The sequence below is a fragment of the Prosopis cineraria genome, unplaced genomic scaffold (genome assembly GCF_029017545.1).
Source record: "Prosopis cineraria cultivar Desert tree isolate PC_DT_omini unplaced genomic scaffold, ASM2901754v1 PC2, whole genome shotgun sequence".
NCBI lineage: Eukaryota > Viridiplantae > Streptophyta > Magnoliopsida > Fabales > Fabaceae > Prosopis > Prosopis cineraria.
Genome location: NW_026555333.1, coordinates 11,046,009 through 11,068,062, shown reverse-complemented (window position 1 = coordinate 11,068,062; position 22,054 = coordinate 11,046,009). Strand labels below are relative to the sequence as shown.

Sequence of the window (22,054 nt, the reverse complement as noted above, 5' to 3'; positions counted from 1 at the left end):
TAATGAAATTATTAACTATCACGCACCAATAAAGTTATTCAAATATTCTGTAAACTATAAGAAGCCACTCGACATCCTTTTCACTCCAAGCTTGACCAAGAGCATCCACATGTTTCAATGTGCGATAATGCAACCTCACAAATAGCTTAGAATCAAAGTAATCCTTTGTCCAAATATCTACCACTAGAACAGAAGACTTAAATGTCATTTTCCTTATAAATTGCACGTGTTCTACTCAAATATTAAGGCGTAACTTGGAAATTTTGTAGAAAAATTAAAGGAAGAAATTCTGTAGAAAAGCAAGGTCAAATACAATTATCACATTACTCAAAACTCTAAGAGAATTTGATTCATTGACTTTCTCATTCATAGTTACCAACATGCACTTTGTTTAAAGGCAAATTTTATCTACTTACAAGCATGTATATGTTTGTGAAGATTTCAATTTATATGATGGTTCCAAATCCTGACAAACTGATGCCGAAAGAATAAAAAAGGGGATAAAAACTAAGCATAATTTAGAATGAAGTGAAGACATAATTGTTTACCACTTGAACAAGGTGATGGTGCTTTTGGGCATCGCTCCACCTTCAAGTTTTTTCAATGCTACTTCTCTACACGACACTGCAATCCCCACAGTTCCTATCTTCAACCTCTACACACCCACCCCTACTCTGGTTTGAACCTTCATATTCGACACGAACTCTCTGCTTTGAAACTCCCCCCCTGAGATTCCTCCCCTCGTTATCCTCCAAGGTCATGTTCGTTGGAAACTTGGCCTTTGGGATTGATTTTCTGTAACAAAATAAACTTGAAAGCTTAAATCAATAAGAATAAGCAAAATCATCAAACTTAAAAACTTACATTTGAGAGTCAACGAATTCTAATTTCTCCACTTGCTCCAAATCGTGAATGCATGGCACCACTCACCAAAATACTAGCTCACACACCTAAACAACACTCACACACGCCTGCCATGGAAAAACCATTGAAGAAAATGCTTACGAGGGGCCACATAAGCTCTTAAAGGAGGAGAAAATTTTTGCACAGGGAGGGAGATTTTGTTAGGGGTAATTTAGTTTTTTTACATTTAAACATATTGCCAATGAAGGACCTCCTCTTAGAAAAATTTTCAAGTTTATCTCCACAATTAAATTTGTAGTTAGATATTTTTTAACAAATTTTTCTTTCATTTTTGCAATCAAACATAACAATATTCGTATTTTATAAAATCTGTATAAAATATTTTTTTTATAAAATATTTAAATTATTTAAAAATTACTTATTTTTTAATTTTAAACTATCCAAAGAAAATTTATTAGTTTTCTTGGATGGCGATTTTCTGTAACTTTTTTGATTATTTTTTTCAAATTTTAGGTTATTCTGGTAATATTTTGATCAATTAACATTTAAAATTAACATTTATGAGTGTTAGGGTTATATTGTATCAATTTTAAAAATTAAAAAAGTACATGATATTAAAAATAAATTTAGAGTCTAAGCTTTCATAAATCTATATTTTAAAGATAAATTTATTATTTTATTTTATTTTATTTTAATACAGGACCACAACCTAAGAAATTTAAAAGCTTGTACTAAGGAAAGTGAACGTCCTGCTGTGGGTAAACAAGCACGTGATCATCAAATGCTGGGGACAAAAGAAACGGCCTCTTTTATTTATTTATTTAAATTTTTTTAACTAGTGGAAAAGAAATTTCAAGAAAAATCGGTGCTTATAAAAAAATAAGAAAAAAAGAAAGAAAGAAAGAAAGAAATAAATAAATGTCAGGGAAAAGGAAAATGAAAAAAAAAAAGGAGAAAAATCTCGAATAAATACGGCTCGAGTGTCGAGACTCCATTATCATCGAAACCACGCAAAAAGCTTGCAGGGGTGGTCGAGACTCAAGGCCGAGAGAAGCCGAAGAAGGTGATAGAGTAGAGCCTCTCTATTTTCCAGGGTCGCTTGTGCCCCTGCTCGCTACAAAGTCCGGAGAAGTACAGTCTCCTGCCTTTAACGTCAGGCAAGGTTTCCGTTTCCCTGAGCATCTTGAACTTGTTCATGGTCGTCTTTTTTCGTTTTGAATCCACATTTAATTGATGTTACTCTCGATTTTCTTCCAAATGATGCAACATTTTCTCATTCGTTTTTTGGTGGCCTAATCTCTAGCTTGGATAAACAGGGGTTCGCGCAACTTTTGGGTTTACTTTTTCTCTGGCTATTTTTTTTTTCTAAACCCCAGTGCTTCTACATGGTTAGGCAGTAATCACCCAGCGTAATATTGGAAATTTGTACTTGTTGCGATTTAATAGGCGGTCAAAAAGACTTTACGAACTTGGTGTAAGGTATTACCGTATTAGCTAATAAGTCTAAGCTTTTCGATTAAATGGTTTAGCATGGCCTTGGAATCCGAGGCTTCTTATGTTTTTTTTTTTTTAAATTTAATCGTAGTTTCTGACGATTTCCTGATATCCACACAGATTACAGGCACATTTTTTTACGGTTATAAAATTACCATCATAACAACTTTATCTTTCGATTTTTTTTTTTTGGGCAGATTCTTTTATGCATGTCCTATTTGGTGCCAGAATACATAGTTTTGATACTCAAATTATAAATCTTTTCGTTGTTATTGCAATTCAGGTCTTCCTTTGCTTCTTCTGTCCACTATCCCAACCTTTATATTTCCTGATTTTGTCGACAAAAGGAAAAATACCCCCCGGGGGGGGGGATATGGCTTTGCGCTGCTGTCCCTTGGTTTCTCTTGTCCCTTTGCCATTTTTCGCTGGGTAGATATTCTTCGTGCTATATATCTAAAGTTTAAGCGATGATGTATTCTGAACTTACGGGATCTGGTTTTTGGTCTTGCGAATCGGATTATCATTGTTGAAGTTATATGTGATAGTTATATTTCCTTATTCAGAGACTGGAGCTGGAAAAGAAAAGAATAATATATGGAGGGAGGCGCAGGAAGAGATTTGGAATGCCAGAAGATTATGGATGGGAAGGCGAGTGACATGAGTGCTGCAGAGAAGGGAATTCCTTCCTGTTGTTTGAAGGCTAAGGCTTCTGCTCCAGAGCTTGAGGCAAAGTGTCATTCTACTGTTGTTTCTGGGTGGTTCTCAGAATCTCAGTCTTGCTCTGGTCATTATCTGCTATTTATTTTTTGATTAGATTTATCCCTCCTCCCTTTCACCCTGGGGAACGTTTGTTCTAAGTAATAGTACTTAACCTTGATATTTTATACATTGATTTCTATAACTCATTCTTTTTGTCTCTTTTTCTTCTACATTACAGAAAAATCTGGAAAATATGTTTATTTCAACAACCCTATGTGGCCAGGTAGGTAAAGCCCCTAATGGTATCTTGGATGGAGAAGCATTTCTTTTCCACTGCGTAATGAATGAGATATGCAATGTTTATTATGTCCTTGTTACTGTAATTAAAATTGAAGTATTTTAAATTTTTTTAATCTAAGGACACGAGTATCATTTTTCATTCCCGAAATTCTTTTTTCTTTTTTCTTTTTTCATTTCATTCTGTCTCCAAAATGAGACCTCAGTGCTTTGCTCCTCAGTCCACATGTCACTTATATTTGTTCACTACTTTTGTGATATTGCTGGGTAACACATGTTCACATTATTCTATGAACGCCCTTTTGTCCTTAAAATCTAGTCAAATATTTTGGAACATCTCAACAATATCCTTGATTTTCCTAAATTTGTGAAATTTAATGCCGAGAGTGTATCTTTCTGTGTTTTACTAACTCTGGTAGCTTTCTGATTATCATTAGGGGAGGCACACTCAATCAAAGTGGAGAAAATATTGTACAAGGAAAAGTCAGAGTATCAAGAAGTCTTGGTCTTTGAGGTTTGGTTTTTTTCCCTTACTGGAATTTCTCTGATAAGCAATTCTAAGTGATTAACAACAATGTATTGGTTTGCAGTCATCAACATATGGAAAAGTGCTTGTTCTTGATGGGATTGTTCAGTTGACTGAGAAAGATGAATGTGCTTACCAGGAGATGATGGCTCACCTTCCTCTTTGTTCGATTCCATCCCCCAAAACAGTAATACATTTAATCTAATTGTCTTTGAATTAAATATCCAGGATTTACCATTTTTTCTTGTTGAATATGCCTATGAGTTCTCTTCACTGTATTATGTAGTGCATTTTTTTGATTTATTTGGTGCTTTCCTTGTGAAAACAATTCTTCCTGTTTAATTCGATCATACCCACATAAGTTGCTGCATGGATAAGTGCAGTGGTTTACCGTTTTTGTGGGGTGTGTGGGGGACTGTGATGTTATTTTTTCGCTTTGTTGTGTTAGTTAAATCTCTTTGTTGGTGCCGGTAAGGATTGTAAATTGGTAGTTGCTTGTTGAAATTACAAAATCATGATTTCCTTCTAAGGATATTGGCATTCCCATGTGTAAAATAAAACTATTTACCTGGTATCTAGCTGGATCATATGTCTTCATTTATTTTATCTGGTGTTGGTGTACCCTTTAAACTATTTCAACCAAAAAAAAATTGTTATTTGGGGCATGGCATTCCATTGTTTAAAGTAACAGTGGACTTAGAAATGATGCTATGTTCGTTGTGAAATTGACAATATGTTGATAGAATAGCATAATTGCAGTTAATGGTATTATTCACCGGAGCTGTTGCTTTCGGTTTATGATACGTTTAAAAGTGTCTTTTTAGAAGTTTAAAGTTGATTACGAGAAAAAAAGTTGGTAAAGAAGCAGGTGTAGATCATAAAATGCTTTTTATCTTAGGATCTTTTGATTAATTAAGATTAAAGGAAGTTAATGTCTCAGACGTATGAGGTGACTCTCCCATGTTGTGAGCGCATTATGCTATTCCTAATGCATATTGAAATCAAATAGCCGAATTCACTTGCCTTGAACTGGTGTTATCAGTTCACTACCAAAATTTATCTGATAGATATGGGAGCACTTGGCCATTTCGGCAGGGCTCAATTTATTGAAGTGCTAGATTTCAAATAATCTGCTTTGGCTTTAAGTCATTTTGGCTGTGACTTCCTTTCCATTTCTTTTGTTATATAGTGTCTTCTATTTAAAAGTATCGTCTTTATCACCAAGAGGCAAAATGATACTGCAAATTTAAGTTAATTGATTTCTTTTGTGTGGCGTGTATTAACTATCTACTTGTCTTCAAATTTACTCATCTCAGTTTCACATTGTGCTAAATGCCTTTCAATGTAAATTCAGGTCCTTGTTGTTGGTGGTGGAGATGGTGGGGTTCTGAGGGAAGTATCCCGTCATAGCTCTGTGGAACACATTGATATTTGTGAGATAGATAAGATGGTTATTGATGTAAGTGGTGGCACATTTTACTTGTGTTTCCATTTATAAACCGGAGGGCTTATTGCCATGGCTATTCTGCAGGTTTCTAAAAAGTATTTTCCAGATTTAGCTGTTGGATTTGAAGATCCTCGAGTACACCTTCATCTTGGTGATGGTATCAATTCCTATCATCTGCCGGCCTATTTTCATTTGTGGAGTTGCCATTTCCTGTTTTCTGAATTGTAGAATTCACATCGATTGAATTTTGGCAGCTATTGATTTTCTTCGACGAGCTTCAGAAGGGAAGTATGATGCTATCATTGTTGATTCTTCAGATCCTGTGGGTATGACAGTTTATTGTATATTGATGATTTATTTAAATTCAGTGAGAAATGTATGTTACTTTAAATACTTAAACCTGATAGTTATAGTCCCAAATAAATCTTTGGATATATATTGTAGACCAGTATTAGAGCTTGAACTCTGCACTTCATTGTAAGTACTTCTCCGGTTCTTATTAGAACACTTTCAATCGTTTTATGCGTATTAAGAGTAATTAATTTTTTCTTGATATCATAAAAAAGTGATATGCATTTTTATTTTTACCCTTGGTTTTAAATAATAATACAATTACATTAAATACCTTCACACTAATCAAGAAAGGGTAAAATTGAAAAAAGTGGTTTGATTATTGCAAAGTGTTTTATATTTTGGATAAAAAATTACTTCTAGACGGTGTCTTATAAATAGGACTGGAAGGAGTATGTCTGATTGGATAGTATTTCTGATTGGATAAGGTTGACCTGGACTTGAAAGTTCCCCAAAGTTCAAGCTTACTTTCATTCTGAAAGCATACATGTATTATGGCCGCCCTTCATGAACTCTTATCCATGCTTTAAGAGGAAATTTCATTTTCAGCTTGCTTTGTTTTGTTGCTAAATTGTCAAACCCGTAGTCTATGTTATGATTACTGAAACCAGTTAACTGTTATGATCCTTTTGTATTTTTGATGAGCATCAGCTCACAAAATCACTTGTGTAATTTAGGTCCTGCTCAGGAACTAGTAGAGAAGCCATTTTTTGAGACAATAGCTAAGGCACTAAGGCCTGGTGGAGTTCTATGTAATATGGCTGAAAGTATGTGGCTTCATACACACCTTATTCAAGATATGATCTCCATTTGCCAAGAAACATTTAAAGGCTCTGTACATTATGCATGGGCAAGTGTTCCAACATACCCAAGGTAATCACAGATTTCAAATTGTTGATAGATGATATAAAGAACTAGTATTCTTTATTGCTTTCAAACGCTTTTCTTGTTATGTTTGGCTGCACCATTCTAATTTTCTCGGGCTGTGTCTTGTTGAGTTGGCTTCCCTCTCCTTTGCACCTTAATTGAGGAGGTGCATATCTAGATAATGCTGGTTTGATATTAAATTTTTTTATAATTTTTATAAATTTTTAATTTTTAATGTGAACCATTCATGTTAAATCTCGATTGTCCAAACTGGTGAACAGATTTATTAAATTTTTTACCATTTATATAATTTTTTGGTTTTAAAAAATGTAACAAAATGGGAAAAGCCATTAAATCTGGACTATTTGGACAGTCCAGATTATGTATTTACTCAACGAAGGTGCGGAGGAGGCTTCCAGAGGAGAGAAGCCGACTACGTGTCTTACTCTTGTGTTGACAGTGGTGGATAAACCTCATGGGAATTGAATTTTGTTGCTACCCTTGTTAAATTTTTCAGTTAAAAGAACATGTGTTAGTCTGGAAAGCAGGAATTTTAGTATTGTCATAGACTTAAGGTTACAAAAGCTTTGAGCTCCCAAAAGCCAAAGCGAAGTCTGCTACTCGATGCTGTAAATGTTATGCTGTTTAACTGAGTATTCTAAGAAATGTGGGCTAAAATCTTTTCTATTTTTCATCATCTTTTCTCACTGGACATTATTTAGTTTCCTCCATCATCTAAAATCCTGGAAATGCAGTGGTGTGATAGGTTTTCTTCTGTGCTCCACGGAGGGGCTGCCTGTTGACTTCAGAAACCCCATCAACCCCATTGAGAAGGTGGAAGGTGCTCTTAAGCACCAAAGGGAACTTAGGTTCTACAACTCACAGGTAAGGCCCTTAGTGCCATTCATTTCTCCTTGGTTTTTTGCTTGGATGCAATAACGTGTTTTCTTCCTCGAGATCAAAGTGAATATGGCAGAATACCGTTGGCCATGGTCTCTAAGAAAATGTATCGCATGATTGTGCCACAAGATTTGGCTGTGATAGTCATTAACTTTGCAAGTGAATTCTGATGACCGCTATTTCTTCTGCAGATGCACTCAGCAGCTTTTGCATTGCCATCATTTCTAAAGAGAGAGTTGGGTTTGGTTCATGGCACCCCATTGGCAGCTGCTTATGTATAGGAGTACTCCTATATGATAAAATAAAAAGTATGGCGTGCGGATTATTTTATGGATGGCTTCTTGTTTGAACCTGTATAGTGGTGATTCAGATTGTATTGGGGATGCTTTAAGAATTTAAGATAGTTGTTTAATCTATTTCACGATAGTACTGTATTCAGAGTTGTTCGATACATATTATGTTGGAGCTCGTTTTCGAATTATTTTATGTTGAAACAATTGCTGGATTTATACATGTGTCTGCTAGTACACATTGTAGCCGCGACACCATGGAATGTTCAAGAACATGCCAGCAAGCCACAGGTGAGACCGCTAACAAATGCTGGAGTTGCCGTCAAGAGGGAATACTTTTTCTGGTTTTGGTATGAAAACTAGTTGGGACTTGATTTAGGCTAGTGATGGAGATTTTTTTTTTTTTTTTGGGTACGAGTAAGGGAGAAATTTGCTGGTGGATCTGATTTGTGGTTCGGTTGGGCTTGTTTCCTGATCCAACCTGGGCCCATTCGTGGGACGACCAATTAGCACTTCAGTGAAAAAAATTCTAAATTACTCAATCTTCTTTAAAATATATTAAGAAAATATTAAACTGGAGCCATGATATAAATGACAGTTAAGTATTACAAAAATATGAATTATTATTTTATCTCTAAAGGATTTGTTTAACATTTTATTTTGACAAAATGATGTATTTACTTGGTAACTATTGTGTCAGGATATGATTATTCCCTCTACTCTAAAATATAAACATTTTTTTTTTCAACTGAGTTTGGTTTAGAATAAGTAATCTAATATATGTAATTTTGTTTTTTCATTTTAAACTTGTTATTAACTTACATTCTTGTGTAAATTTATCTCACTCATTATGAAGTGTTTTGTAATTGAAATTAAAGATTAAAAAAAAATATTATAATGAACACTTTGTTGGTTTGCGAGTTTTTTTTAAAAAACTGTTTATATTTTGAATTGAAGAGAGTACTAAGTTGGATTATTAACTAAAATAAAATAAAAAATTATTTTTTATGAACATTTGTAATTTATAAATAGGTTGAAAAATGATCATTTTTCTGAAAATGACTATTTTAGTTGTAGTGGATTGACAAATTTGTAAAAGAGTAATTTTCTATTCTGTTTTAGTTAATAATTCAATCAAAGTAATTTCTTAATATATAATAGTCAATAATTCAGTCACATTCCATAGTATTTAATTTTTATTTGTGTATTTTAAGAATATTTTTGTCACTTTCCCATATTAGAGGAGATATAATAAAATTTAAAATTTATTTATAAGATGTTATACTATTTATACCAATATAACTTCCTTCTTATATTTTTGTTATTGCAGAAGGCCTGCATCCAATTGACATCAATACAGCCTAATCTTTGATTTTATATTTTTTTTTTTTGGGTTTTAGATAAATGTATTTGCATTTGTTAAATAAAAACTAGTTTGCCAGTCAAATAATGCACGATGTTAGGCCATCGTTGGGGAACTTGATTCCACAAATTCAATTTCATATATCGGAAATGTTTAAGAAAATCCCAAATAATATACACACATCACATAAACATAATATACAGATATATTATACTTGAATAAACTGGCTTTCCTACCAGAACACCATACAACTATTGCTCTTCAGCAGTGAAGTCAGGTTCAGCAGGCTTCTGAAGCAGCATGGGTGGTATTCTCTCCGGTACCCTTGTCTTCCTAGAGCCATTCCGACGCAGGGCCCTGAGTGCATTGGCAGCAAATCTAGAAGCATATATTGTGGCACCTAGACTAGGAGAGCTACCACCTGCCTTTGCCAGAGCATCTTGCAGCCTGTTCTCCTCCTCCCGAAGAGACTCTTCGAGCTTCTTTTTACTATAGCGGCGCCACGCTGCTTGTATGAAACATGCAGCCCACGTACGCCATTGCTGAGAGTAGAACCTGAAAGTATGGCGAATCTGCTTACTGTGAAGACGTCGAAACTGTGATGCCACGAACTTCAAGTCGTCAGCTTTTAGTGCAAAGGCTTCAACTTCTGAAAGGGTTTGGACGGTCCTGGTTGAGATGGGAAGATTGGACGAGGTATGAGGGTCCAAAGCCCATGTGAGAAGCTCTTCTCCACAGAAGTCGCCGGCCTTGAGGTATTCGGAGTTGAAGAAGCCTGTTCTTCCGCCATTAGTAGTCACGGTCAATAGCTTGCCTCGCATTATGAAGAGCATCTCACTGACAGGGTCTCCTTCACGAACAATGCAGCTTTCTTCAGTGTGAAGCACTGGCTTGAGACGGTCACACATTGCGTCCAACAGTTGTTCATCCATTTTCTCAAACATAGGCACCTTAAATTCATACAAGGCAGGTTCTAATTATTACTAATAATTTATGGGGGGAAATAAAAAACAAGCCTTTCTCTGCATCTAAATCTATTGGATTACCTACAGATCGATCATCAGGAAACATAAGAATTCCACAAACTAGGATTAAATAACCATTTACCGTTCCACCCAAAACTACTAACAATACATGGGATAAAAAATCAATCATATTACCCTTCAAAGCTTGTCAACGCGATGAAGATCGGTTTTATTTCAGATAAAACATATCAATGTGAAGGAAGCATATAAGAATTCCACTAATAAGGATTTTTTTGAGGGGGGGGGGGGATCCCACCGGATAGTGGATACAGGGCTTTACAAAGGAATGTGGGAACACATAGGGTACAGTGCACTGATCTTTGGGGGCTGTGCACGGGCTTGGAGAGGGCGTGGAACTTGGGTTCAAAAAAATCTGGCACAAAGCAAACTCCGCAACTGCCATTGAATTTGGTGCGTAAAGGAACAACTCGTCTCTTCCTATGGCTAGCCTCACTAACTGAATCAGGGGTCTCATGTCTGATGAATTATCGATGTGGGGAGGATCACTCAGAGATAAGAAAACAGGGCAGCGAACTGGCTAAATGCAGAATGACAAGGGCAAGCTATAGGTTAAAGAGTCTTGAGTAGCCCCAATTTAGCATGCCTGCGACTTTTGTATGAAAAGAACATGGGGCCTCTTTACCCTGATATGTCTGCTCATAGACAACTTATAGTCTCCTTTTGATGCGGGAAAAAAAGGTGGCGAAAACTATTGGCTGTTTCACACAAAACTACTTTCAGTATCTCTCAGTCCTAATCAATTCCTTAGAACAAGGAACTGTTTTTAAACTAATAATGAAAAGATGACACAGTACTCCTTCAAAATGTTCAAAGATCCAGCTCCAGCATGTGTTTAAACAAGTGACTTCAGAGAACAGACAATATTTGCCAAAGCCATATGACGAAGTGGCCAGAGAAACTTAGGGCGTGTTTGGTTTTTGTTCTCTATTTTTTTTTTTGAAAAAAAAAATGTTTTGCAATACAGTTTTTAAAACTGCTTTGCAAAACAAAACAAAAAGAAAATTTATTTGGTTGTGTTAACTTGAAAACAGTTTTAAAATTAAAATACTGGCCAATAGTGATGATTACTGACAATTAATGATGATAGCTTATAAAAAGCATTGATTAAGGTAACTGTAGTTTCCAATAATCAAATATAATATATTTTGAAAATAAGAAAAATAAAATGAAAATAACGTTAAAATGTATCTATTTGTTTTTTAAAAAATAAGAAATAAATCAGTTTTGGAAATAATTAGATTTAAAATACTTATCCAAACAAGTTTTTTAATTTTTTATTTTTAAAAACAAAGAACTGTTTCTGAAAACATAAACCAAACAGGCCCTTAATGTCCTAATGGCAGGACGTGTGAAAGGAACAAAAGATCGCAGGGCAATAATTTTAAAAGAATATTATTAGGTGAAAAAACTTACTCTCATTAGCAGAGCCAAGCAAAGATGGCGCTTAATATCCCTTCTCAAATCCTTGGGAAGATTATTGATCAAATTATCTTCATCAACACCTCTGGTTTCTTGCCATTTGTATTGTTCATACCGTCTGATTCTCTCTCTTAAACTATCTGGGAGTAGTCGATGAGACATCCACTGTTCTGCATCTCTCCTTTTCACTCTCATCTCTTCTAATCTTGTAGTTGTTGATTGCAAGTATGTCTGTTTTAAACATGTTTAATTTGTCAAAACCTAGATGATGATAATCTTAAAAAAAATGATCTGGGCACCAAACGATAGCAACGAGCTTTGCATGGCAAATTCAAACTTAAGACAACTTCCCTCCCCTATCATTCAACCCCCTGCCCCAGGCAAAAGCACTGTGGTTAACTAGTTATATAAAGAAGCTCATTTATACAGTCCGCCCAATAAAAAAAGAACTCACGTCCTATGATATTTCTAACTAGGACAGAAAATTTGGCTTCACTTGACTGAATGGAAAATAATCAAGAATAATAACGAGACAGTATATCACTACTAAAAACATTCAGTGTATGTCAAGTACTAAGCCTTCCTCACCATGATTGCACATGCTCTGATCTACGGAATTCCCATTTCCTTTCATTCTATTTTCATTTTTGTTTTTTTTTTTCACATTTTGCCTGTGGGGGGCGGGAGAGAGGGGAACACCTAAAAACTAGGAGTTTTCACCATATATGATTGCCAACAGTATTGCAAGATATATAGTTAGTCCAGAAACATTTGGCACTAACCTGCATGTTTCCAATGAGAAATGAAAACAACACCAAACCAAAGATGGAAATGAAAACTGCAAAGCAAATCTCCCAAACGTAGGTACTGGTTTCCAAGTTCTGACCAAGAGAACTGCAACAAAGAAGGCACCCCAGCTCCCCCAGAAGGTGGAGGAACAATTTAAAAAGGTCAGCAAAATCCAATAAATGAAAATGGGCTCCATCTCAGTATTTTTAAGACATATTCATGCACTCATTGTTGTGAACTGAAATAGCATTTGACTGAGAATCCCCCCCGGGGGAAAAAAAAAAAAGAACACAAACTTTTCATAGATGTTGAAAACTGAAGCCAATAGCATTCTCTATTTCTCAATCAACCACAAAATACAACTTAGGGATAATGGAACTTTTAGTCCATCAAAGATAAAAAATTACTCACTGCATCCACCCTTACACAAAAAGACACATGGACAGACAAGTATGCACATATCATTAGACATAAACACAAAGGGAGAGGGATTCAGGCACAACTATGGGTTTACTCAGTTAATATTTCTCCACTACATTGAAACTCCAAGGCATGATTATCAAGTTATAAAAGTGCCTTGCAAAAGAATATAACTAACTTAGAATTTAAAGCAATTTATTTAAAAAAAAAAATTACGGTGCATTTTTGCCCCTAAAGTATTTTTCAAGGAGCATCCAGCACCCTAACATTTTTATTGGAGCAATTTTGCCCTTAAAATTATTAAAACGGAGCATTTTTGCCCTTTCCGTCAAATTTCCAACATTGACCTAAAATGTTGACCGTCAAAAAATTTGACGGAAAGGGCAAAAATGCTCCGTTTTAATAATTTTAAGGGCAAAATTGCTCCAATAAAAATGTTAAGATGCTAGGTGCTCCTCGGAAAATACTTCAAGGGCAAAAACGCATCTTTACCCAAAAAAATAAAAATAAAAATAAATTCATGAAGCTTACCTTAGATTTCTGAGGCCCCACCAAAAGCAGTAAAAAAACTTCTGAGGGAAATCTCTTGACTCCACAACACCAGATTTAAGCGCATCAAGAAATATTCCAAAATTGAATTTCTCTGAATCCTCCACTATTGGGCAAGAAGCATTCAAGAATGTTGCTGTAATATTGCTCAACTCTTGACTTTTATCACAATACAAAGATGCCTTGCTGCAGGTCGTAGTATTTCTTAGACAGGCATCTTGCCAGCATGTTGTCTCTCTTTCTATAGAAAACAGATACCAAAAGGCACCTACAACCTAAGAGTGAAAGATAACTCAACAATCAGACAGAAATCCAGATAATGATGTAATGTAGGATAATTTTCATAGCATGACTCACTAAAAAATAAAAATATAGGTCTTAAAGTGCGAACATTGGATAAAATCAACATAATTATCAACTTATCAACTTACCAAAGACATCATAAAAATTGGCATACAGTTGACAGAAAATGTATTTAAGCTTGAAGAAATTATTTAGGAAGCTTATACTTGATGACTCAGCATAAGGTTTTACAACATTTGATATGTAAAGTAGCATGTGAAGAGACCAGGTTAAAAATCCCATAACAAGAATAGATTTATAAACTTCAGAAAGTGGACCCAAAAAGAAAGAAAGAAAATAATAGAAGATATAAAACAATGCTTCACACTTGAAACAAAGGAAGATTCAAATTATCTGTAGAATGTAAGTCGTCAATGGTTTAATTTTAAAAAAAAAAAAAAACCATAACCAATGGTTAAATTATATAATTAGACATACTCCAATGATCCTCGTGTTTAGGAAAAAGCGGAAAGGGTGTCATATGATGATAGCATACCAGTATAACTATACTACACCAGTCGACTAGTATGACATCATTCATCATTCTACATTGTCAATATAATTTGTCCATGCATAATTTAAAAATGGAATTTTCATAAAAATAATGAAGTTTAAGAATTGATCATATAGGACACAGGCCTTTGCTATCATGTTCAAATCTTTTCCAGTGCATAACCAAAGCAAAAACGCATAAAATATGTTACAGCTTATAATGTAATTAAGCCCTATTTTGACTCTAGGATTTACATTATTTACAATTTTATAATAGAAGTTTATGGAACACACGCTTAAATCCTTGAATAAAATGTATAATCTTATAGTAACTATAGGCAACATCTGTCCTAGCAGATAAGCTTAATTAAGCTAAAAAATAAGACAACATGACATTCAATTGTAGGAAAATAAAATCAGAATACATGCAAGCATATATACTTGAAATTATATGGAATAATAAAAAGATTGATAAACCCAGAAATATAGTGGAAATAACTGAGAAAGCATATTGTAAGAGCAATATTTGAAAGAAATATCTTTTTACAAAAACATGAGAAAACTGCACATCAAAACTTACATGACTCGCAAGCATGTAAAGAAAGAGATTAAATGCAGCTCCAGCCCAAGCAGTTTCAGTGATGATGCCAGAGGTCCTTGTCACTTCTTTATATAACGGAATAATTCGTAAAACCCTCGGCACATATTGGAAGAAAACAACAAATTTCAGCAAGTTCTTCGTGTTCAACGATTTATGGCCGCTCATCTTTGGAATTACAATTAAAATCACCACCTACCAATATTTGAGCAAGGTGAATCAACAAGTTTATAAATGAATCCTGCTAACTATTAAATCTAGAGCCCCACAAAACACTGAACATATTTAATTTTAAGAGTTAGACTTATCCTCCATTTTCCATTATATATCTAAGTGGGTCCATGTGTCTTAACATAGGAGATTACTTAAGCAATCGTTTGTAAATTAATCACGCAAAAGGACAGAAGTTCCTTAACAGAGAATGAAATCAAGAAAGAGGAGAGCAAGCACATGGCACACAGACTCATTAGCACATATGTCTTGACAACCTTAAAGAAATTTTGATTGGCCTCCTCATAAAGTCAATTTAAGAAGGCTTAAACAGGGGGGTCATGGGATGGTCTGGGTAGGTGGTTTCATAACTTTCCGGACAGTTTTGGGCAGAAGACATGTAAGGTAACCGTTTAGAACAATTTTGGCATAGTTTTATGGTTTAAAAGGGTAAAAAGAAGAGGACAGTGTGGGGAAGAAATTTAGAGTGAAGCATGGAAGAATTCCAGTATCTCAAATAACAAGAGGGATTTGATGTGCTGCTGTTTTTCTATCCTAAGTGCTATTGTATGTATTCGATATAAAATCGTACTCCTCAGTCCTCTGCTCAGGTTTCCATCAGATATACAATTGAAGATCAGGAAAAAGAATGGAGGGAATAAGGGAGAGGGGGGATAATATTTCTGAGAAATTTTTCTTACCTGTGGGAGGGGAAGAACAGCAAGAATGTCAACAAAGAAGTACGATGCCAGATACCTCTTTGCTATTGCCCAAGCATCTTCAACCAAAACACCTCTTCCAAATACTCGAGAAGATGGTGCAATAAATCCAGTACGAAATTGGAAAATTATGTGGACTACATAAAAAATATCTGAGAAAGATCTTAAAATAGTGGCTGTTATCTCCATCTTGTTGTCTAATGAAAGGCATTTCTTCTCATCATTAATGACAGGGACATAAAAGAATAAAGGATCTAGTGATACAGCAATAATACATGATAGTACAAATATCTTGTTCCACTTCTGAAGGAATGGGCCTTGTGGATCAAGGATTTGCTTTCTAGAACTGAAACTCCTGGCCAGACGACTGTCAGGGGGAAATGATTTGAACGATTTTCTAAATCTCTTTATACTCTCAGAACCAAATTCCAAGCCTCTTTGAAACTTAGCTGAAATTGAATTTAGTGCACTTCTTACTCTCCCTGGCTGCCTTATGGTATTTTCAGAATATTGACTTTCAGAACCCTTATCTGAATTCCAATCCCGAAACCTGAACATTAAGTAAACAAATGCAAAATCAGTACATCATTCAAATCTTAATCAGAACAGGATTTTAAAAAAAAAAAAAAACTACCACAATAATTCACTAACCCAAAAGGGAAAAAATAAAAAAAGAGTGCAATTAGAAGACTAGTGACAACTTATAGAATAACACTGACGGAAAAAAAAAAAAGGCAGGCCTCAGAGGAAAGTAGCATTAATTCAATGTTGGCTTCCTAAGCAATATGGCATTAAGGTGCAACAAGACAGCATATGGTAGTGCTCCACTGGTGCCAGTGGCAATCCAAATGTCTGCTTAGGCCAGTCACTGAATGTAAGAAGTAGATAGACATAGGTGATAATTTATTTCACTTTCAAACTTTCAAAAGTTACATTCAAAGTCCAGCAATACCAGCCTCCAAGATATTTTTTTCATCTTCACTTGCATCCAGGCACAAATAAAATGCTTCAAGAGTACCATAAAGAACACTTGAAACCGCGAGTAAATTAGCACATGCATATTAGACTAACCTCACAAACTTCTCTTGCTGAATATTCATAACTGTAGCTTAATTTGGAAAATATGCTGGATATGATGAATCTATCTTTTAGATCTTACTGAATCTGAACAAATCCCTCATGCACCAACAATTTCACCGCTTGCATCTGAAACAATAAGATGATAAAGACATTCACGGGCAGAAAATGCATTTCTCGGGAGGGACAAAAAAGGCACAAACTCGTCCGTAACAGCATTATCAGCAAATGGGTCGTAAGAGTGTGCTTAAGAGATTATTATCGAGCCTGAAAACAAATATTCAGGACAGATATCGTATGAAAAGAAAAACTACAATTCCAAAAATAAATTATGTATCCAGGAAATTTTCCAATTCTTCGAAAATCCAACCGTCTGTAACTGAATTATAAATATCTCATAATATATAATTCTACATGTCCCATATAAAAGTAGAAATTCGGGGGGGGGGGTTCTGAGTAGAAAAATAAAAATTAATCTTTTAGTCTCCGGAGTACTAGTAATAAAGCACTTAAAGTCAATTTATAACAGGAAGGGGGAAAAAAGAAACGCACAAAGCACTTAATTCAAACTCAGTAACTGGTGGTGATGCGAAACAAAGTGCAGAAAATGAAGACGGAAATTGCAAAGGGACCATGAAGAAGAATGATTCCCAATAAAAATCTCAGCAGTTAAAATAGGTGAGATAAACAGCAGAGCAAGATCATGATGACAATGATGAAGGATACCCAATCACAAAATAGATTCTACTTGTCCAGGCTGGGAATTGCATGAGGAATCAAGCCGGACCAAGGGATTTCTGACACCTTCGAACACTTAAGAGAAGGAAGAAGAGAGCAAGACGAAGGTTCGCGGAAAGCACTAGGGCAGCGACGGCTTCATCAATCGTTTTGCTTGCGAGAAAGTATAGTAAAACTTAGAAGGGAGATATAATTCGGCATTACAAAGGTGAAAAAATGGAGACGACGGGGAGAGAGAGAAGGTGCGTGGAAGATTGAAGTTGGTGATGAGACAAGAAATTCTTGCCTGTATCGGGCCCCACTCTAGTTTCGAAGCATTGGGTCGCATTGGTTTCGGCCCGGTCAGTCACGTTCGTTGACTCGAAAAGTGATCCACCCCGGAGCTTCTACAGTGAGTCTGCACCGGCTACACTGCCACTTATTTTCACTTCTCTCTTTCAATTGCGACAGTGTTAAATGTTTAATTTGTATTTTTGAATTTTGACCTGTTATTTGTGTTTACGTTAAAAAAAAGTATTAGTAAGATGTAATGCATTATTTTATTTTTTCAAATCCTTCACACGGAGCTTCAACTAATTCATACTGGTTGAGACTTTAGATGCATAATTTGAGAAGTGATTAAGCAAAACATTGGCAGTGGATGGTTTGACAATGAAGAGGAAAAAAAACTATGTGTTGAATATTGATAAAAAAAATAATTTTTAAGTTAAGATGATCAAGTTTCCTTAATGATGCATTGACCCCGACGTTTACTTTAAATTGCATTGTACTAGTAAAAAATACGAAGAACCCTCGCTTCTATAATCGATTCATGACACTCCGTTAGCATTTTATTATTTGTGAGATCATTAATTTCCAACTCACATAGTCACATTGACTTTATGGAAACAAGCTACGCCAGTCTGGATTAAAAGAAGGAAAAATATAAAAATACTCTCTTATATTTATAAAAAAAATTGAGATATTTTTCATGTGTTTCAAGAAATTAGCCAGAGTTTTACATAAATTATTATATTATTTTATTCCTTAATTGGACGAGACACTGGATCACCTTATCGTCTGTGTTTCTAAATTTAAACGGTAAAATTTAAAAAAATTATCATTTTATTTGATGTCTTGTGATTAGGATTTTTATAAAATAGGAACGAAGTAGTACATAAACGGAAGGAATGGTTCAACTCTCGTCCTGCCTGTTTTTACGTAGGAAATTCCAATATAATCACAGTGTAAGTATTAATATTAATGAAATTTGAATTTTGGCGGACTGGGGGAATTGATGATTGATGAATGATGAAGAGGCAGGGAAGAAGAAAGCAAAGTCAACTGTTGCTGATAATGCGTGCATTTTTTTTTTTTTTTTGCATGTACATAAATGATGATGCATACATAACTTGACTAGACTAATCAAGTGGGTTCAGAAGCTCTGCCGAGGGATTGTTAATTTTCAAACGACCAAGATCACCGTTCACACGCCCTGTGCGCCAATCCCTAGTTAACGTGGGTCAAGCGAAAATGTCACATTCATATTTAATTTGTTAAATTAACTCTTTTTCACAAAAAAAAAATTCAAATATAAACTATATTGCAGTAATTAAGTTTTAATTTACTTTTAGCTTAGGGCATGATCGGGCAATGCTGAATTTTGATCTAATTTAAGGTTTAATCTCTTTTATAAAAAAAATTGAGTTAGGCAATTAACAAGATCAAACTTTGTTCATATAATTAAAAAACTAATCTCGATAATCCAATACTCACTCAATCTTTTTTTTTGTCTTTTTTTATGAAAGACAATAATTTATTTTAGCTTGATAAATTTAATTAAAATAATAAAAATATGCATGGTCATAAGAAATTTATAATAATATCTAGCAACGATAAGTATTTTAATTACAATTCAAACGATTCAAATTCATAACTTTAACAACAACAACATACAACAAACTTTCATAATATGTTTAATCAATATTACAATAATAATTTAGCAGCAAACTAAATTAAAATTACATTACATAGAAGGATTAAATGTGAATGAAGGAAACGTCATGTTTAAATTTCAAACTATTTAAATATATTAAAAATAATTAAAATTATATTAAAATAACTTTATAGGATTGAACTAGATTAAATAGTCAGGGAGTTTGATCTTTTGTTTGGTCTGACATGTAGAATTAGTTTGGTTTTTTGGGTCTTTCAGATCAATTTTTTAACCCGACCGGTTTTATTTGGGTTGAATAGGATAATTAGACATTTGCACAGCCTTATATATTTCAATTCACAAGTGTTTCAGCTTACGAATTTGTCTTTTTTCACAAGACTGAATGTACTTATCCTTTTTTATTTATAATTTTATAGTATTTTACATTTAATCATAATAAATTACATATACAGATATATAGGTCATGTATAGATTTTTTTTTTTTTGTGATTGAAATTTGTGATGGGTTACGGAAAGACATAATTTTACATGATCTTCTTAGAATTAGTTGGGTCTCCTAAGTCCCATCTTATCTCGTGGAATTTAACAAATAGTTTTTTTTTAAAAAATACATGGGTTTATTATAAATTTTATATTTCACATTAATATACATATACTCCCTCTGTTTGAAAATATAAAATATTTTTAATTAAATCTTACTTTTCAATAAAATGGTTACCTACTTTCTAATTAACTCTATCTTTTCATATTTACCTTTATTAAACAGTCTACGATAAATATAAAGTCATTCATTAACAAGGGTATTTTTTTTAAAAAAAGTAATGATTACACCTCAAAAGACTAAAAATGCCTTACATTTTGTAACATTCAACTCTTCAAAAAATGCCTTATATTTTTTAACAGAGGGAGTATTAATTATATGTATTGTTTTTAAAATATACATAATCCTTCTCTCAAATAAAGTATTGCACTGTACGGTACTACTAGTATAATCCAATTTTACATATTTCGACAAAAATGTTCTCATCTGATTGAGTAAATCATGCACACAATTAAACTAATTGAGCATAATTTATTTTAAGCAAACTGTATGCATGTAGTTATAGACGGGAATAGAAGAAGATGGGAAGTGCGGAGGCTGCTCACGGACATCGCTGGATTGGGTTAGTTTTTAAACACGAGGCCCGATTTGACTTGAGAATAGTCTGATGCTAGACCAAACCAAGTAAGCTTCCCTGGTTGGACTGGGTTCAGGGACCAAAAATCATAAAAGAGACCCAGCATAGGTTGAAAGCATTCACTGTCTTGTAAGGTGAAAGAAGAACGCATGGATAGATGAAGCAGGAAAGGCCAATGAAAAGGCTCCGATTCACTCTCTTGGTTACTTGCTTACTCTGACCTTCCAGTAGAATCATTGCGACTTCGATGAAGCATATCAAGCCTCAAACAACTAACAAGTTTTGGGGTTCGGAGTTCGAACAACGACAATTATTGTGATCTACTAGAAGCGGCGGTTGGCCAAAAACGGGAGGGGGTGGGTTAGGGATTTTAGAGAAAAATGGGTTTTGAGTGCAACATATCCACATGCGCATGCGGGGTCCTATGTGAGAGGAGCAGTGAAGAGGAATTTACAAGAGTCTGTCGCTGGTTTTTGGATGGCTTCATCACACACACAACAGTATGCAGATCAACGTGCACTAGACCAATGCCACTGGCCAGGCTAAAACTGACCAGTCAGGCTTGATATTTGACCAAATCATTAGCTTGGCTTGATTTGTCATGTCTTCTCCTGGAGCTGCTTGACTTGCATGAGTTCTGTTAGCCCCAGTTCGAGTCTTGCGGAGAGATGCAAGCAGCATAATTAATGGGACAAATGAAAATTAAGTACTCCACAAGACTGTTAAATTATCTTTATATTTAAAATTGACTTTTGATAAATTTTCAAACGGCAATTATATATTTATGAGTATTTTTCAAAAAATTTTATAAGTGAATTATAGTTTTGAGAAACAACTATTCAAGTGTGAATTTTGGTTTTCTCAATTAGGATTAACAATAATCTCAGTTCATCATAATAATTTCAACTACTCTCTTCATTTAAAAATATAAAATATTTTTAATTGAATCTCACTTTTTAATAAAGTAATTACCTATTTTTTAAATAATTTTATCTTTTTATATTCATCTCTATTAAACACCCTACAATAAATATAAAGTTATTATTAATAGGGGCACTTTTTAAAAAGGCAATGATTACATTTCGAAAGATTAAAAATACCTTATTTTTTTTAACATCCAACTTCTCAAAAAATGTCTTATATTTTTTAACAGAAGGAATGTGTCTTTTTTTAATTTTCTAAATGAGAGTAATTTTATAAACTTATATATGTTTTTAATTTCAAGTAAAGATCATGATTCATTGTCGAAATTTTAATAATTCAAGGTTTTCAATTGTAATTAATGATCTTATGGGGTCTTTAATTGTTATTTTCCTTAGTTAATGACTAAAACATGGTGTGATTTGTTATTAATTTTATATTTTATATAATAATAGATTTTACCAAATTAAGTGAACATATAAAATGAAATACTTTAAAAAACAAATGAAAATAACACTACTT

At 34.1% G+C, this 22,054-nt stretch overlaps 2 protein-coding genes across 4 annotated transcripts; one reads left to right on the top strand and one right to left on the bottom strand.

Moving 5' to 3' along the window:
- Window positions 1–1,854: 1,854 nt before the first annotated feature.
- LOC129303439 (spermine synthase) lies at window positions 1,855–7,954 on the top strand. Of its 2 annotated transcripts, XM_054942754.1 has the most exons (12): window positions 2,234–2,343; window positions 2,642–2,787; window positions 2,922–3,142; window positions 3,296–3,340; window positions 3,792–3,868; window positions 3,945–4,067; window positions 5,235–5,339; window positions 5,412–5,484; window positions 5,582–5,653; window positions 6,356–6,551; window positions 7,301–7,430; window positions 7,637–7,954. In XM_054942754.1, exons 3-12 carry the CDS (start codon window positions 2,953–2,955, stop codon window positions 7,724–7,726), a joined length of 1,101 nt encoding a protein of 366 aa, XP_054798729.1. In that variant the 5' UTR covers window positions 2,234–2,343; window positions 2,642–2,787; window positions 2,922–2,952; the 3' UTR covers window positions 7,727–7,954. The 2 variants fall into 2 exon arrangements, with proteins under 2 accessions (XP_054798728.1, XP_054798729.1); XM_054942753.1 differs by lacking the exons at window positions 2,234–2,343; window positions 2,642–2,787 and adding an exon at window positions 1,855–2,021.
- A 1,264-nt stretch (window positions 7,955–9,218) lies between these two features.
- Window positions 9,219–17,758, bottom strand: LOC129302924 (cyclic nucleotide-gated ion channel 1-like). Of its 2 annotated transcripts, none has more exons than XM_054941834.1 (8): window positions 17,486–17,758; window positions 16,754–16,888; window positions 15,665–16,232; window positions 14,736–14,948; window positions 13,304–13,596; window positions 12,346–12,457; window positions 11,558–11,794; window positions 9,219–10,048 (listed from the first exon to the last, which is right to left on the bottom strand). In XM_054941834.1, the coding sequence occupies exons 2-8, from the start codon at window positions 16,780–16,782 to the stop codon at window positions 9,350–9,352; spliced, it is 2,151 nt and encodes a 716-aa protein (XP_054797809.1). In that variant the 5' UTR covers window positions 16,783–16,888; window positions 17,486–17,758; the 3' UTR covers window positions 9,219–9,349. The 2 variants fall into 2 exon arrangements, with proteins under 2 accessions (XP_054797809.1, XP_054797810.1); XM_054941835.1 differs by lacking the exon at window positions 17,486–17,758 and adding an exon at window positions 17,312–17,457.
- Window positions 17,759–22,054: the final 4,296 nt, after the last annotated feature.

Coding starts and splice junctions, on each gene's coding strand:
- LOC129303439 (XM_054942753.1), top strand. CDS start 2,953: ATGGAGGGAGGCGCAGGAAGAGATTTGGAATGCCAGAAGATTATGGAT. Junction 5,340..5,411: donor TAGATAAGATGGTTATTGAT/GTAAGTGGTGGC, acceptor GCTATTCTGCAG/GTTTCTAAAAAGTATTTTCC. Junction 7,431..7,636: donor TTAGGTTCTACAACTCACAG/GTAAGGCCCTTA, acceptor TTTCTTCTGCAG/ATGCACTCAGCAGCTTTTGC.
- LOC129302924 (XM_054941834.1), bottom strand. CDS start 16,782: ATGAATATTCAGCAAGAGAAGTTTGTGAG. Junction 16,233..16,753: donor CAGCAAGAGAAGTTTGTGAG/GTTAGTCTAATA, acceptor CTTAATGTTCAG/GTTTCGGGATTGGAATTCAG. Junction 14,949..15,664: donor CTGTTCTTCCCCTCCCACAG/GTAAGAAAAATT, acceptor AAATATTGGTAG/GTGGTGATTTTAATTGTAAT.